At 41.8% G+C, this 18,229-nt stretch overlaps 1 protein-coding gene across 1 annotated transcript in view; it reads right to left on the bottom strand.

Annotated features, from left to right (window-relative positions):
* Positions 1 to 18,229, bottom strand: part of MACF1 (microtubule actin crosslinking factor 1) — a 370,629-nt gene that overhangs the window by 159,789 nt on the left and 192,611 nt on the right. Inside the window, 12 exon segments of the mRNA XM_078145466.1 lie at positions 706 to 794; positions 1,261 to 1,413; positions 1,968 to 2,066; positions 2,952 to 3,059; positions 3,939 to 4,022; positions 4,162 to 4,324; positions 7,677 to 7,870; positions 8,364 to 8,502; positions 14,068 to 14,246; positions 16,571 to 16,740; positions 17,274 to 17,457; positions 17,700 to 17,826. Of these exon segments, the coding sequence (XP_078001592.1) occupies positions 706 to 794; positions 1,261 to 1,413; positions 1,968 to 2,066; positions 2,952 to 3,059; positions 3,939 to 4,022; positions 4,162 to 4,324; positions 7,677 to 7,870; positions 8,364 to 8,502; positions 14,068 to 14,246; positions 16,571 to 16,740; positions 17,274 to 17,457; positions 17,700 to 17,826 (1,689 nt within the window).

The following is an 18,229-nucleotide window of genomic DNA, read 5'->3' as shown; positions in this document are numbered from 1 at the left end:
GACAGTAGAAAGAGCATCAAACTTGGAATTAGAAGATGTAGGCTTAAATCTGTGCTCAGAAACTTACTGTGTGGCCAAGTGCAAGTCACTTAACCACTGACTTTTGGTTTGCTCATCTGCAAAATTGGAATAATCTTATATCTCCTACTTCAAGAGCTATTGGCAAGCTTCCCTTATAATGTTTAAACCTCATCAAATGCTAGAGAAATGAGAGGCTATCATTAGTTAATGGATTAACTTCCAGATGGAGGTATCTTTTCTGGGTTTTAGGTATGTCTCTGTTCCCTACCTGTCAACACTTAGGCACCTATGGCAGCAAGTGACACGTTACTGGACAACCACCATATACCAGCCCTGGCCAGAGCTCAGCGACCCAGCTCTGAACTTATTGGGACCTTACCTTCTACATTTCCCATCTTGCCACCACCTCTTTCCATCTCTTGCTATGAGACCAATGAAACCAACACTATCATCGCCTCTACAAAGAATATATGAATCGCCGACCTGCCATCATCCCAATGACTTCCCAGAACCTTTCTTGACCATCATTTTCCTATATATATTGTCTTCCCCATTTGAATATCAGGCCCTTGAAGGCAGGGACTGTTTCACTTTGATATATGTATCCCTAGTGCTTAGGATAGTGCCTGGCACATGCTTAATATAAAATAAGCACTTACACATGCTTCATTCATTCATACTCACTTGTGGCCATGTTTGGCTAAGAAGATCTGTGAAGTTTTGATGGCCTCAGAGACTTGCTCCTTTTTGGTTGCCAGCTCCTCAGTCAGAACCTACATTAATGGAAAATTAAGTCTTGTGACCTAAAGCGTTTGAAGAATCTAGAAAGAACTGGAATGACCCTAAAATGTAAAGACATTATACATAAAGAGCTGTTCTTAGCCTAGTGGTGTAGATTAGTGATTGTACCACCTCCAAGTTATAATTAACTCCTTTTGGGTTTGGGGCAGCGGGAATAAAGTGATACAACAGAAAGAATGCTAAACTTGGAGTTTAAAAATTTAGGTTTGAAATACTGGCTCTGCCACTTGTTAGATCCTGGGCAAATCCAATCTCCTCCTCACTGGCCTTCAGTTTCTTCCTCTGTAAAAGAAGGGCATCTGATGAAGGGATGAAAAGCTCTATCAGATCATTTCCACTCTAACAACCTGTGATTTTGAGACTGTAATGTGTGAATTGTTACTTATCATAATAAACATAGTCTTTACTTTACAGCACGGAGATGGCAGAATCACCAACCTGTTGTTCTAAAATAGATTTTTCAATGTCCATCAATTCTGTGCCCTGGGATGAGGTGGCTTTTCCTTGTGGGCTCCTTGCTAAGGCAGACACCCAGACTAGAAGATCTTTCACCTTCTCCACATGTTCCTGCTTTTCCTCTTCCACAACTTTCTAAAACAGGAAACAGAGCAACAGAGCTGACATCAATGCCCTTATCATATTGTACTAATACCAGACTTATTATAGCAAAGCTAATTCAACTAATGAATCACTGGGCAGCTGAGAAGCCCCATACCCCAATCAAATCAATCAACACTCAGAAACTACCTGGTGAAAGTTTACAGTGTATTCTCAGCTGTGCAACAGGATTTGGGAACAGGAGAAGATTTAGAGGACAGGAGTTGGCAACAAACCGTTTATTTGGGATAGTACATTTTCCAAAGCACAGTGCCTGCCACATAATAGCACTCCATAAATTATTTGTTAATTTGATAAAAGTCCCACAGAAACAACACTGGATCCATTTTCACAATGATTTCAAATGTACAAGTGGAGAAACTGAAATAAGGAAAAGTTAAAAAGAAGCATCTACAGTCAATGGCAGTCCCAAAACAAGATACTGTTACTCTCAAGCCACTGCTTTTACAAGGAGACTATATACCCTCCCTCTAAAAATATGATTTTTAATTGTTCTTTCAAAGGAAAGCAGGTCAGCCTGTACTCACCTCCTCCTCTTCTAGTCGCCGAAGTGCATCACTGATATATTTCACATGCTGGGTTGTTAAGGTTACCAGGGCTGTGTACCGAGTCCTCAAGTCCATGAACTACATTTAAACAATAGTTTATGTAAATTTTGGGCCAGAAATTTAAAATATACCGATAGTAAGTAAGTGTTTCCTCCCAAGAGGGGCAGTTTTCAGTAGGAATAGCTCTGTGACCTGTACTATCTACATGTAAAATGACATGACTTCTAACCAGCTGAGAATGCTAAGGGCTCCCTTTGGTGAGGTCATTCCCTTTCATCTCTCTTCCAGTCAAAGAGTTCCTTTACCATTATACATTCTTTGGTCTATTCTGCATAACTTCTCTAAATCCTGTTTACTGTTTTGCTTGGATAAATGAGTTTACTGCCTAATCATGAAGGTCTTTTATGAGAAAAGATTAAACTGCTGAGTATAAGCCCTTGAGAGGGAGCAGGCAAACAGTTTTTCATTTGGCAGCCACCCTCATGCCCCTACATCAGAAATGCCTGAGGGGAGGCAGACAGGTAGCATTCTAGTCCAATATCTCTCATGAAGACTAGAAGAGAGCCCTCCCAAATTTTGTGGTTCTGGACGCTGCCTGCCCCTCTCCCAGCAAGGCTATGGGTGGTAACAGAACAATCCTTTTCCTGTCCTCCTTAAAGGTGGGCTAGATCCCAGATTGTATAACCACACCACACTCAAGTCATGTTTTTCCCCCCACTTACCCAAAGTGAGTTCCACATACATGTATTTTACATAAGTAAACACCAAACTGGTGAAGGGTCAGTTTTTATATTCAACAGAAAAGGTTTTGGGGATAGGCAGGTCCTACAGTGAGCAGTGAAAGAGAGATGAACCCAACTCTCCCATCAGATGGATAACTTCTTTCCCTCCTGAAACTACCCCTCAGAGAGGTAGAGACATTTCAGAGATGAAAGGGGAAAACTCCAGTCCATTGTGTCTCACCTCCTGTGTGATGGCATCAGATGAGGAAAGCATGCGCCGGCGCTTCCCCGGGGATTTCTGCTGAGATTCCACAAAAGCTCTGTATGTCATTAATTGCAGTTCGTAGTCCTAGAAGAAGGAGGAGCAAGGAAGAAGGCACAGAGATTCATTCCTTGCACCTAAGACTTTAATAACTCTATAACAAAAAACTCACTTCTTCCCTGGAGTCTTCTAAAATTTTTCCATCATCAAATGTTGTCAAGAAAAAGTCCACTATCATAGCCAGCACATACACCAGCTCATTCTGCACCAAGGGTCCAATTAAAAACCCCAACAAAACTAACACACTTTGAAGCTGCATGAAGAAATAGCATATCTAGTGGGAAGAGATCATCTCACTCTCTTATAACCTGATCTATATTGTCCAGAGTGCCATGCTTAGCTCTAGACCTTGAAGAGCTATAGTGTGTGTACAGAGGAAGGTAATGAGTATGGAGAGGAGATCTGAAACTACATGTTATGACAAACAGGTGAAGTAAGTGAAGAGAAACCCTGTGATGGGACGTGATCACTATTTTCAAGTATGATGGGTTGACATATGGAAGACCTATTAAACCGTTCTTGGCTTTGGAGGAGAAGAGCTAAAACCAATGGGCAGAAATTAGAGAAAGGCAAATTTTAGAAGGTCAATATAAGGCAGAACTTTCCTAAAAAGAGTTGTCCAAAAATGGACTGCCTTAGTAAGTAGTGAGTCCATAATTACCAAAGAATATCAAGTAGAAACTGCAGGACCACTTCTTTTGGACTTGGCAGAGGAATTTACCTGTTTGAGATAGGGATTAGACTAGATGATATTTGAGGTCCTTTCCAAAACAGAAATCTCATGAAATCAAAAAGAGACAGGATCTCTCCCAAGATGAGTTCTTTTTATTTGCTAAAGAATGGGACCCATGGGTAACAATGTCAGGCCTTAGATTTTTTAGTTCCTGATGGGGAATGCATAGTTACCTTCACACTGGCAGAGTATTGCTGGGAAAACTTCTGACACTGGTCTAGTTTTGCCTGATTCCTCTCAATTTCTGCAACCAGAGCCTGTAACAAAATTTCACAATTTAGCTGAGAAATTACTACAAAGAAGTTGTTCCCAACAGCTTTCCCCATATTTCTCCTCTGTCCTGGAAAAATGCAACAAATCAGTTTAGTCAGAAAAGAGAAGAAGTGCTGTACTCACTGTCTGTTGGCTGAGCTGCTCTGATAGCACTCGGCTATCCTCTGCCTGACCTGGCTTCATCACCTCCTGCTGAGCAGTGGTCTCCTCGATCCACTGGATGAGTGCTCCATGGCAGGCTCGGTAATCCCCTAGCACTTCTTGGATGCTCTCTAGTTCAGATTGTCTGTAAACAAAAAGGAATTAATAACAATCAAATATTTGGGGGCTTATATAATCCAGAGAATGAGCTACTTTTCTTTCTGGTCCACGTATCTATAGGGAGGTCCACAGAGACCACAGATACAAGGATGGGCAACGGACTACTTCATTTGATTGTAGGATGTAAAACTAGAGCTAAGAACCTTAGAAATCATATAATCCAATGTCCTCACTTTATAGATGAGGAAATTGGCAGCCACAAGAAAGAAATGATTTGTGTAAGGCCATATAGCTAGCTCATGCATCAAAACCAGGATTTGAATCCAGAGGCTCTGACTTAAAATCCAGAGACATGAATATTTTCCATCTTCCAAGGCTAAGGAAGCAGCAATGGGTGGTCTTCAATTACCTGCCACTTCTTCAAGTGACTGCTTCCTTCGCAATATTAAAAGCAGCAGCAGTAGACAGATAAGCCCATGAAACTACATCACAGGCCTGGTAGTCAACCCCAAACCTGGCGAATTCTGTACCTCATGTGAGATTATTTCCTAGCGTCAGGCAGTAGCTGTTGTCTTCTTCTATACTCCTAAATCCCGACCTATAAGTTGGGATCAGGACTCTCAATACTGCATAAGGCAAAGGAGCAACAGTGGTTCTCTGTGTTAGCCCAGTAAGGAGATGCCTAACAGATCATGCCTATTCAGTAATATCACGTATAGAAAAATAAGAGCACCAGTGGAAAGAGGCCCTACACCAACAAGAACCCTGATCTATGTAAGTACCACAGAACTCACTCCACCTACCTCGTCCAGAAGATCCAATCCTTGTGAGTTACTTCTGCTTCAGATACTGACCTATGCATACATAAACACCCTGGCCTCAACAGAGTGGCTAACCCTTCCTATCCAAACCTAGCCCAAAGCTGCCAAATCCAATAGCCTTTTCTTAATCCTCATTCTCCTTGACCTCTCAGCAGCCTTTGACACTGTTGATCACTCTTTCCTCCTTGGTACTCTCTCTTCTCTATAGGTTTTCAGGACATAACTCTCTCCTGATTCTTCTCCCACCTATCTAACTGCTCCTTCTTTTCTCCTTTGCTGGACTGTCCTCCAGATCATGCCGTTTAACCACAGGGGTCCCTCTGGGTCCTATCATGGGCCCTCTTCTCTTTTCCCTCCATACTATTTCACTTGGTGATCTTATCAGCTCCCATGGATTTAATTACCAATCTTTATGATGATGATTATCAAATCTACCTATCCTGCTCCAATCTCTCTGCTGACCTCCAATCTCGCATCTCCAATTACCTTTCAGACATCTCAAACTGTATGTCCAGTAGATACCTTAAAGTATACATGTCCAAAACTGAACTCATTATCTTGCCCCCAAACCCCACCTTCTCTATTATTGTACAAGGCAACCCTATCCTCCCAGTCTCAGGCTCACAACTTAGGTATCATTCTGGACCCCTCACTCTCTCTCATTCTTCCATATCCAAGCTGTTTCCAAGGCCTGTTGATTTCACCTTTGCAACATCTCTCAAATATGACCCTTCTCTCCTCTGACACTGCTACCACTCTGGTGCAGGACCTTATCACCTCATGCCTTGATTACTGCAATAACTTGCTGGCGGGTCAGCCTGCTTCAGGTCTCTCCCCATTTCAATCCATTCTCCAATCAGCTACTAAAGTGATTTTCCTAAAGTGTAAGTCTGATCACGTCACCCCTCCTACTCAATGAAATCCACCGGTGCCCTATCACCCCCAGGATCAAACACAAGATCTTCTGCTTATTGTTGAACGCCCTTCAAAACTTGTTGTTCGGTTTGGTTTGGTTTTTTGTCATGTCCTTTCTTGATGCTTTCTTGGCAAAGTTACTGGAAATCATGGTTTGCCATTTCCTTCTCCAGCATATGTTGCAGATGAGGCAAACAGGGTTAAGTGATTTGCCCAGGATCACAGAGCTAGTAAGTGTTTGAGATCAGATATCCGAACTCAGGAAGATGAGTCTTCCTGACTCAAGGCCCAGCACTCTATCTACTATGCTACTTAGCTGTTCCGTAAAATTTAACCCACTCCTACGATTCCAGTCTTCTTATCGTTTACTCCTCACTACATACTTTTCAATCAAGTGACGCTGGAATCCTTGCTATTCCGTGAACAAGATACTTCATCTCTTGGTTCTGGGCATTTCCTGTGGCTGGACCCCATGCCTGGAGTGATCTCCCTTCTCATCTCTGCCTCTGGCCTCCCTGGCTTTCTTTAAGTTCCAACTAAAATCCTATCTTCCGCAGAAATCTTTTTCAACCTTTCTTAATTTTGGTGGCTTCTCTCTGTTAATTATGTCCTATTAATCCTGAATATAGCTTGTTTGTATATATTTGTTGTTTTCCCCTAGTAGACTATGAGACTTTTGAGGGCAAGGATTATTCTGAGGCTCTTTCTGCATCCCCAGCACTTAGCACAGGGCCTAGCACATAGTATGTGTTTAATAAATATTTATTGACTGTCACACAAAAGAAGAACTCAAAGTAATATGAAGAAGTGAAACGAAACATCAAGAATGGAATATGGGATTGGCACATTTATTTGCCAAAAGAGAATAATGTATACTCTAGAATTTTCGAAAAATACAAATTCTGAACCCTCCATTGCTATAGAGTCCTACACCCATAGTCCATTATCAAAGTACAGACATTGGCCTAGTTTCTTAGAGACTCTGCCAGTGAAGCATAAACTCTGTTAGGACCTAACAACTACCAGGGCCGGTAACAGACTGCCTGCTGTCTGCTAGCTTAGTTCAGAGAAGCTTATCTCCAGGGAGGCTTCAGAGTGATGCATATTTTCATCTACGGAGTTTCTTGAAGAACATATGCTAAACTGCAGAAGGCTTGCAATCAGCTTGTGGAAAGAGTATATGTATGGATGAAATGCCAGATTTTATAGGTACTGAAGTCAGCACAAACTAGGAAAAAATTATGGTATCTGAAATGAAAAAGAATCTCTGAAAAGAGGTTCAGGTTTTTATTTTAAAGTGATACAATAATTCTGGCCTTAAGAAAATGTTATGGGTTAGAAAACTCTAGTCAGTAAGTTTTAATAGGCTCAGCCTACATGCACCCAGCATAGAGCTCATGAGGTACCTGGTCTAGAGAAGGCTGCTGACCACTAGGAAGGGCATTCTAGGTATCCTCACTGTGAGATGGGCATTTCTTGTTGGTACAGTAGTACTAGCTCATTTCCATCCCTTTTCCAAAATTTTCATTCCCATGATTCTCCAAGCCTCCTCTTCCAGACTGGGTCAGAACTTCCTGATAGTTGTCCCATTTGTACTCTCAACATTCTGGAGCTGGGCAGCTGGGAGCCCCTCCTACTCACCGGCTCTCTATCTGGGCACCAATTCTGTGCCAGCGCTCCTGCAGCTGGGCCCCCCTCTCTTGGAACCGCTCTAGGTCCAGGCTACGCTCAGGGGTCAGGCGGCACAGCTTCTCTGCCACCATTTTGGCTTTGGCAATTTCCTCATCAAGCACCAAGAAAACCGAATTCTTGTCCTTTACATCATTGAGCCATCGCTGCAAAAATATGTAGATGATTAGTCATGGAATGGCAGTTTCAATATTCTTCCCAAGAGGTGAAATACAGATTGTGTAGGACCAAGGAAACCACAGAAAACCACACACATTTGGCTGAGAGCTGGTCACAGATTGTATTCACAGCTCAGGAGCTAAGCCATGAAGATGTTTCTATAATCAGAATTAGGAAAAAAACTAAGCTGTGGCTCATGCTCTTGTGAAGGCTCACTGGATAACAAAACATCCACACGAATATGCTTTGTCAGCAATAAGGAAAAGAAAGACTCCAATGAGTCTTGTGGGTTTGGGGGCACTGCAAGAATATCGGGGTCTAAGAAGGCCATATCTTTCCAGCTACAGGCGCTGAAGTCTCCCTCCCTTTGGAGCCATTCATTTCAGTCCCAAGAGCCATCACTGTCATTAGGGTCCCAATTGGACAATGTTAATGAAGCCATGCCGTGGATGTGCAAGGTGAAGAGTCATCATGACTAACCTCTAAAGCAGTCCTGTGAGACTGCAGAATTGAGAGATCTGCTGGCACAGCTTCCTCCTGACTCAGCTTGATTTCATATCCTTTGACTAACAGCTCAGCTCCTTGGATGCTCCGGACTAAAACATCAACTGTCTTTAGTCTGCCAGGGATAAATGAGAAAAGAGCAATGTAAGTTCTGAAAAGTATACAGAGAGGAATAATAACAACAACTGACACTCTACAGAGGCAATGAGATGTCATGGAGAGACAGCTGGCCTTGGAGCCAAGATGACCAACCTGCCCTGGACACACACTAAACTTCTCAGCGCCTAGAGCAACTCCCTAAGACCAGCTGTGGCAGAGAAGGTCTGAACCCGCACTGGGAGAGGTAGTTTCCTCATCCAGGGGTTCCCTCTATCAATGAAATCACCAAGTCTAATCCCTATCCTCTGAGAACAAGGACTCTACAACTTCCCTTAGTAGATCACATGCAGTGTTTTATTAATCTTATAGGAAAACAAAGCAAAACTTGGCATTTTCTATTTTTTAAGAGCTAGAAGGAACTTTAGAAATAATCCAGTTCAACCTGTTTATTTTACAGATTGAGGGAACTGAGACTCTAACAATGAAGGCGATTTCAGAGTTTCTTCATCTGAAGATTCTCTCCACCAATGAGAACACAGGCTCAGTCCCAATGACTATCCATATTTACATACTACTTTTAAGCATACAAAACACTTTTCCCACAACTACAACAACACTACAAGGTCAATAGTCTTGGTATTATGTGTGCCTTATAGATGAGACAACAAGGCCCAGAAAGGTTTTGTGGCCGCCTGTGGTCCCAGAGCCAGTACTCCCCCTGAGGCCACTGAACTCTAGATGTTCTACTACTTCACAGGGCTGAGTTGAAGAGGAGCTCCTCACAGCAATATCTGAAAAAGAATCATCTTTGCTATTAAGTCACTGTGGTTTCAAAGAAATCAGACAAGCAGTGAGGTATGTGTGCATCCACTTCAAACACATGTTACAGCTATGAGTGGCCCTGTGAAACATTCTCTTGGTTTGACTGCTATCTATGCTTGGTATCATAGCTGAACCAAGGTAAAGATAGCCACATTCACTCAAAACCAGATCATATTACCTGTTTTCTAAACAAGGAATAGCTGTAGTAAAGCATGCTACTTCTGTCGCATAATTTACCCTGCATCCAAGAACCCCTGAAACTTAGGACACACAGCAACACAGATATAACTGGAATATTAAACAAGCAGCAAATGTTCAGATTCAGTTTGGAGTTGACTACCCTGGCTAAAGAATGAATATGGATATTTATATACTCAACAGAGCATGAGATAATACCTTCTTTGCCTTAATCTAAGTCATGGATAAAAATGATGAATGAAGCATAAGAGTGTTAACTTTCAGGTCCGGTCCCCAATAGTGTGGTGTTGGGGAAAGAGCCCTGCATCTGGAATCAGAGGACATAGGTGTTTAATACCTATATGACCTTGGGCAAGTATATTCATCTGTCTAGAACTCGGTCTTCTGATTTATAAAATAGGGGGTTGGATTTTTACGGTCCCTTCCAGCTCTAAATCCCTAACACTAATATCTAAATATGTCAATCATCATAAGCCTGTAAGAAATAATTCAGGACATGGTTAACATGGAAATCTGTTTTGCACAACTGCACAAGTATAATCTATATCAAACTCCTTGCCTTCTCAGGGAAGAGGTATTAGAGTGAGGGAAGGAGAGAGAGTTTGGAACTCAAAATTTTCAAAAACCAATGTTAAAAATTGTTTTACACTAACTAGTAAAAATTGAAATATTGGGGCAGAGCCAAGATGGCAGAGTGAAAGCAGTGACTTGCTTGAGTTCTCCCCCAAACCCCTCCAAATACCTATAAAAAATGGCTCTAAACAAATTCTAAAGCAGCAGAACCCACAAAAAGACAGAGTGAAGCAAATTTCCAGCCCAAGACAGCCTGGATGGTAGATCAGAAAGGTATATAGTGCCGGACTGGGAGAAGAGCGCAGTTTGGTGTGGGCGTGCAGGCCACAGCGAACCTGGAACAGGCCTCAGAGGACTGAATCGTGGGCAACTGTGGTGGTTTCCAGACTTCTCAACCCACGAACGCCAAAGACAACTTAGAAGGTCAGTGGGAAAAGTCTGTTTCTGCGGTGCTGAGAAAGAAGCAAAGTGGTCTCAGCTCCATTCCCCGAGGGTGGCCTGAGCTGGGGGCTGCCTCCTGAGCTTCTGGCCCACTGACTGAGAGGGAATCCAGTGGCTGATCAGAGGGAGATTGCAGGGATCTCTTTGCCAGTGCTGAGGCAGGAATCTCTTGCTTTGCCCATGCTTGGATCTGGGTCACAGTTCTGGGCGGCAGTCCTGGGGTGAGGAGGAGCACTGGCGGGGGTAGAGCTTGTAGTGGCTGTGGAGAGGAAACCCTCCTCACAGTTCCAGGACAGAAAGGAGTGCTTGTGGTCACTAATAGACCAGAGCACAGGCCAGAAAAGGAGTAAACACCTCGCCCCTTATCATACCACCTTGGAAGAACTGAAAATTTACAGGTCCCTATAAGTATCTCTGAAAATAGCTGTACAAACCCCCGAAGCTTGGGACAGTACATTCTCCACATTGGAAGCAGACTCTTACCTTAACAAAGAGTTTAAAACTCAAGTAATTGGCTGGGATCATGAGCAAGCAGCATAAAAAGAGTCAGATTATATTATCTTACTCTGGTGACAAAGAAGATCAAAAAGTACAACCAGAAGAATACAACAAAGTCAGAGCTCCTACACCCAAAGCCTCCAAGGAAAATATGAATCAGTCCGAGGCCTTGGAAGAGCTCAAAAAGGGATTTTGAGAAGTAAGAGAAGTAGAGGAAAAACTGGGAAGAGAAACAAGAGTGATGAAAAACAATCATGAAAAACAAGTCAACATCTTGCTAAAGGAGACCCAAAAAAAATACTGAAGAAAATAACACCTTAAAAAATAGCCTAGGGGCAGCTAGGTGGCACAGTGGATAGAGTACTAGCCCTGAAGTCAGGAGTACCTGAGTTCAAATCCGGCCTCAGATCAAACACTTGACACTTACTAGCTGTGTGACCCTGGGCAAGTCACTTAACCCCAATTGCCTAAAATTAAAAATTTTTTTTTAAAAAAATTGCCTAACCCAAATGGCAAGAGCTCCAAAAAGCCAATGAGGACAAGAATGCCCTAAAAAGAAAAATTGGCCAAAGGGAAAAGGAAGTCCAAAAGATTACTGAAGATAATACTTCCTTAAAAAGTAGAATAGAACAATTTGAAGCTAGTGACTTTATGAGAAATCAAGACACTGTAAAACAAATCCAAAAGAATGAAAAAATAGAAGACAATGTGAAATATCTCATTGGAAAAACAACTGACCTAGAAAATAGATCCAGGAGAGAGATTTTAAAAATTATTGGACTATCTGAAAGCCATGATCAAAAAAAAAAAAGAGCCTAGACATCACCTTTCATGAAATTATCAAGGAAAACTGCCCTGGTATTTTAGAATCAGAGGGCAAAATAGAAATGGAAAGAATCCACCAATCTCCTCCTGAAAGAGATCCCCAAAGGAAAACTGCTAGGAATATTGTAGCCAAATTCCAGAGTTCCCAGGTCAAGGAGAAAATATTACAAGCTGCCAGAAAGAAACAATTCAAGTACTGTGGAAACACAACCAGGACAACACAAGATTTAGCAGCTTCTACATTAAAGGACTGCAGGGCATGGAATATAATATTCTGGAGGGCAAAGGAGATAGGACTACAACCAAGAATCACCTACCCAGCAAAACTGAGCATAATTCTTCAGGGGGGAAAATGGTCATTCAGTGAAATAGAGGGCTTTCAAGCATTCTTGATGAAAAGATCAGAGCTGAATAGAAAATTTGACTTTCAAATACAAGACTCAAGTGGAACATGAAGAAATGGTGACCATTAGACACAGAAAGCACCTCCCACAGAGCTTTTCCTGCCAAAGACACTAATAAATGCTTGACGGATAAATAAATGAATGTGTCACCCACTTAATTCTATGGACAATGCCTTCAACCACTGCTAGCAATGATGACTGCTTCCCTACCAGAGTTCTAAGAACAGCAATGTTAAAGAAAAGTTTTGGCTCTGCTAAAGAAGATTGGGGGAGTTCTTTCAACCACATCCTATAAATAAATGTAGTCCATAATGAAAAAAAAAATTATTTATATATATATATATATATATATATGTATATATATATATATCTTAAAATATTAAATAAAAAAGAAATCATGCAGAACATGGCTAATATAGAAATACATTTTATATGATTTCACATGTACAATCTATATAAAACTGCTTGCCTTCTCAAGGGGTAGTGGAGGGACAGGAGGAAGGAAGAGAATTTGGAACTCAAAATTTTAAAAAATGATAATTAAATTTTCTTTTACATGTGATTGGGAAATATTTAATGAAATAAACAAAAAATATCTATATAAAAAGAAATGATACAGAGGAAAAAACCCCACCCAGAAGTACATGAACAAGATATATACTAACTTCAACTATATAAAAGGAAAAAAGGAAAGAGAATGAATAAACATACCCTGAGAAGACTTAGAGGAAGTGAATGTGAGTGGTTATGACATTTTATGTCATGAATCACACCTGTTTAATTCAAAGTGGTTGCAAAGCAAGTTTGATTGCACTGATATGCAGTATCGTTTGTAATACATAATTAAAAAAAAAATGTTAAGCAGTCCACAGAGCTAAGTCAGGAACCAAGAGAGATCAAACATTGCCAAGGGGGTAAACATTCAGGCCTAACCAGCCAAGGAAAGGAAGAGTTCCAAGACACCTAGATTAGGTAAGCAATCTCAAGAATAAGAAGGGGAGCAAGGGACACAATAACTCTAAGTCTCCACAACGGGGACTGTCTCAGACCTCGATGGTACATGATGACTAAGTCCTTCCTCTATGCCACACACAAGACACTGAGGAGATACAAAATGATGTCGTGGAAAGAATGCTGAAACCAGAGTTAGAAACCTTGGGTTATAGTTACTCTACCTGCCACGTGCAGGCCACAGGGCCTTGGCTAAGGATCACTTCAACTTGCTTCCCTCATCTATAAAATGCAGATAGAACATGCTACTTGTTTTCTTATCTCACGGGGCTGTTGTGGAGAGAGCGTTTTATCTATAGTGTACCGACAGTGGAAAGCCCAGTATTTATAGACTTATGGGAGAAAAGAAAGTGAGTCTAGCAAGTCAGTGAATACTATGATGAGTCTGAGGACTGCTCTTCCACACAAGCAGCTGAGGGGTCAACAAAATGGAAACAAACCTTTGGAGCTTAGCGCTACATTTAAGCCTTTGTCGTCTTCTATTTGGTTGCTAACAAAAAGGAAGACGTCACTCGCAGTGATTCTACGGCATGTTAAAGAAACATAATAAAATGACTCTCGAGAGCTTTTCCTCACATCTCTCATATCCGGCAACTTCCCTTAGACTTTCCCTTCCCTGGGATGCTATGAACTAAACAATGCTTGTAGCTGTTTTCTACCTGAAGCTAAGATCACCAAACCTCAGCACCCCCCCAGATCTTCCTGGATTTCTCCTAAACAATTCGAGGTCAGAACACTACACCGGGACCCTCTGCTTCTGATCCCGCTCCAAACTTATGCCCCTAGAACCAAAGTACCAGCTCACTCACTTATCCAAGTAGACAGAGGACAGTCCATATACATGGGTCGTCCTTTCTACCAGCAGGCTGAGCTCTGAGCGAAGGATAGGAACACTGGATCCCGATGGGGATTGCTGGAGGAAGGTTTTACACCTTGTAGAAATGCTGTCCAAATCAGACCTCAGCTGCTGCAGATCTTTCTGGGTATGCTATCAGAAACCAGACACAAAAATGGAGGAAAAAAACCCCAATGAATAACAGGAAAGAACAAGTAGGGATTAACAGATTTAATTCCCCCCACCCACCTTTTTATTTCTCCTTAAGGAAAGATATAAATTAACTTTTTAATTCAGAGTTTAGACTTAGCTCAGACAATACGACTCTGGGAAATACTACAAAAATAGACTCTTGGAAAATTATAGGCTCATCATGTGCTTCAGATTCCACTTAACCAAATTGTATGGGTTTCTCACTCTTCATCAGGCATTAATGGGTAATGAGAGAAGCAGAGGAATGACATACCCCTTGACCTATTACATCTTTTCCATCCATTCAGGCCCAGCTCAAATCTCTCCTTTCTCCACCAAGGCGAGCATTTATTAAGTACCTACTACGTGTCGGGCATTGTCCCAAGCCCAGGGATACAAAGAAAAGGCAAGAGACAATCCCTGACCTCAAGGAGCTCACAATCTAATGGGGGAGACAATATGCAAACAACTATGTGCAAATATACATACAGGAAAACTGATATGTACAGGATAAACTATATATCATCCTGCCTCTCCCAAGATAAGCTTATTACCTGAAATTTCATCATCATGCAGACCGATTCAGCTTCAATACTTACACCTCAGCACCCTCAGTTGCCTCTCCCCTCTGAATGGAGGGCAGAAGGGCTGAGCAACAAACTCCTTCCAAAACCTCTCTTCATAGAGGGCCCAGAATTTGCCACCCAACTCTTCATTTCACATTACCTGTTACACTCGGTTTCAACTCTACAAAAATCATGCCCCCTGAATAGATACTCTCTGGCATACCACAGTCCCCCTTTAACTTCCTTTTCTGTACTGCCCTTCTCCATTAGACTGTAAGCTCTTTGAGGGCAGGAACTGTCTTTCTTTTTCTTATTTGTATTCCCAGAGCTTAGCATAGTGCCTGGCACATAGTAGGTGTTTAATACATGTTTACTAACTACTGACTATAATAACACAAGGTCTTGTGGCCAGCTGGTGCTCAGTAAATATATGTTGATTTGATTCAAATCTGGAGTCACCAGATTTTTGGATTGCATGACTGAAATCAGGCATATTAAAGAAAATTATGTTATTTTGTTTTGTGTGTCTGTGTGCGAATAGGAGGAGGTGCTATCGGGATGTGTGATTTCACTGGTGAAAAGAACTCCTCTTGTTTTGTTCTGGTTTTTTTTGTTTGGTTTTTTGGTTTTTTTAGGAAATTGGGGTCAAGTGACTTGCCTAGGGTCACACAGCTAGTAAGTGTCAAGTGTTTGGTCTGAGGCCAGATCTGAACTCAGGTCCTCCTGACTTCAGGGCCAGTGCTCTATCCACTGCTCCACCTAGCTGCCCCTTCTTATCAATGAAGACTGTCAATTATAATTTATAGTTTTAGAGAATACCCATGGGCAATGAAAGGTTAAGGGATTTTTCCAGGCTGACAAATTCAGGATGTGTCAGAGGTGGAAGGTAACCTCAGATCTTCCTGACTCCAAGGCTTCCCAAGGAATTCCCTCTGCACAGAACTATACTGTCAAAATAGCCATGGCCCCTACTGAGTAGTCTTGCTAACAAGCAGAATAATCAACTATGGCCATCCCAAGGAATTCCCTCTGCACACTACTATACTGTCAAAATAGCCATGGCCCCTACTGAGTAGTCTTGCTAACAAGCAGAATAATCAACTATGGCCAGGTTTGGTCCTGGGGCACAACATTTTAAGACATGTACTCCTTCAGCAGTTCTAGTTACTAAGGATGATTAGTTAAAATAGGAGGTTATCAGATGAATTTGCATTGTTAATAACCACTAGCTAGGAACCACTATAAATAACAAATTCCCTCTCCCTCAGCTGCATTCGCCTTAAGTATTTTTTGTATTTATTTCTACCTCACCAATTACAAAGTTGGTTTGCCAGCCCAGTTAGTACTGCTTGCCCAGAGTACCAAAATAAGTAGTTATAGCTCTGCAAATAAGTAGCCTAAATGGGCCAGCCTTAAACAATATATAAGAAATTTGTTTTTTCCGAAGGGAGAGGGAACCACTTAGATATAAGATGGAAGTCAGCATTCTATATTACTCCCTCAGCAGAAGTCAACTCTTTACCTTAAGTAATTTGGCATTTACAAGACTGGCTACAGAAGACTTGAGTTCCCTTCAGAAACTCCTTAAGACATATGCTTTGACTAACAAAAAGCTGCAGCTTACTTTTTTAGGCTCCACTCTACTTCCCAAAACCTTCAATTCATTCATCTACTGACTAGCCCAATATAAGAAGCTCCCAGCCCACTCTCAGGGCTGACCTCCTGCTCTGCGATGCGTAAAGCATTGTCTTGCCGACCATCCTCGTCAGTCCTGGAGCCAGCTGAAGACTGGATGCGCCTGATCAGCCTCTGCTCACATTCCTCCAGACGGAGTCGGATGTTTGTCAGTTCTGAGATGTACATCCTAGCGACTGTCTCATCTTTATCTTCTATAGAGACATAAACACTGAAGTTGATCAGAAGCCATCCCAGAGAACAACCTACATACCCCCAGCATAAGATAAGAGTGCTTTACAGAGACAAAGGACAAGAGACTCAGGATTCAATCCAACATTCTTCTAGAAAAGAAGACTCCACTGGGGGACAAAGAACCCAAATCTGGTCCTATATTCTATGTACACTGAACTCTGTAAAATGGGGATACAATTAGTTGACCTTCCCTCCCAGGGCTGTTGTGAGAAAGCCTTTTGTAAATTGTAAAGTGCTATATAAATGTGACCTATTATTACAATGATCTATTTACCAGGTTGTGGGGAAGAACGTGCTTAATAGACTGTAGAGCACTATGTAAAGAAGTGCTTCCAAAATGTGATTTGCAGATTTCACGTTTATATGGGCCTTCCCCAACCTATATCTATTTTAAATGTCAAAAAGATATGATTTTATAGTGAGGAGAAAGGAACTACATTTAGAGAGTTCTGTGAGGTACTCCCTCTCTTAAGATTACCCTTCCCACACCCACCGTTTTCCAAGGACTCAGCTAGCTGCTGGTAGTGTGTTTTACAAGAATCCACCTCCTCCTCTAGGCGTAGACGGTCAGCCACTGAGAAAAGTGAGGAATCCCTGCTATCTTGTAGGAAGTCTTCGTAGTGGGTCTGGAGGTTCTCCATAACCTGACGGCACTCATCAGGGGCCAAGGATCGAAGCTAAGGTGTATGAGAAATCATTTCAAAGACCACAGTCAATACAGGTTATTTCACCAATATACCTGCTGTTTTCCCTAACCAAGTAAACTGGTATTTCCATTTACCAATACTAAATTTCCACAAGAATGTCCCTGACTCCATCATCTTCCAGTTAACTGGATAGGCCTCCCACTGGAACCAAAAGAAATTCTCCTGACAAAGCCAACCCAAAAGGATATCGAGAGAGGTATCTATCAAATTACCTTCTCCAGGTTCCAGCTCTGCACAAGATCAACATCCTTCTGCAGATAGTGCCAAGAAATAAGACTTTTGGTGTTCACATGCAACTGATGCCAAAGGGTCATCACCTTCTGATATGATTGCTCCACTCTGGAAATAACACAAAGACACATTACTATATGGTTGAGAAAATGCTTACAATGTGTTTACAGGAGTAAATCTTCAAGTGTTCATCAGGTAAGTTACCCAACCTCTTTATACACGAAGAGACCACTAATCGATACTCGAGAAAGTCAATTTCAGAGAAGGTGCAGACCTGGAGTTTCTTCACCTGGAAGCCGCCAAGGAATGAAATCATAGTTCTGGTCCCCATAGTGTTCAGTATACATGAGCTGCTACTGTTGAGTCCCACTAATAGTCTTTTACTGGGTTTAGCTTCAGAAACATTCTGGGATTTAGAAGTAGAAGTAGAAAGGTGGCAAATTATGTGCACAAATTGTTGCATATGCAGTCAGACATGGACAATGTGTGGGTCAATTTTCCTTGACTGTTT

This window comes from Phascolarctos cinereus, unplaced genomic scaffold (genome assembly GCF_003287225.1).
Source record: "Phascolarctos cinereus isolate Bilbo 61053 unplaced genomic scaffold, phaCin_HiC Scaffold_726;HRSCAF=1367, whole genome shotgun sequence".
Lineage (NCBI taxonomy): Eukaryota > Metazoa > Chordata > Mammalia > Diprotodontia > Phascolarctidae > Phascolarctos > Phascolarctos cinereus.
Note: the sequence above shows the minus strand (reverse complement) of the source record. Positions and strands in the feature narration are given on the sequence as shown.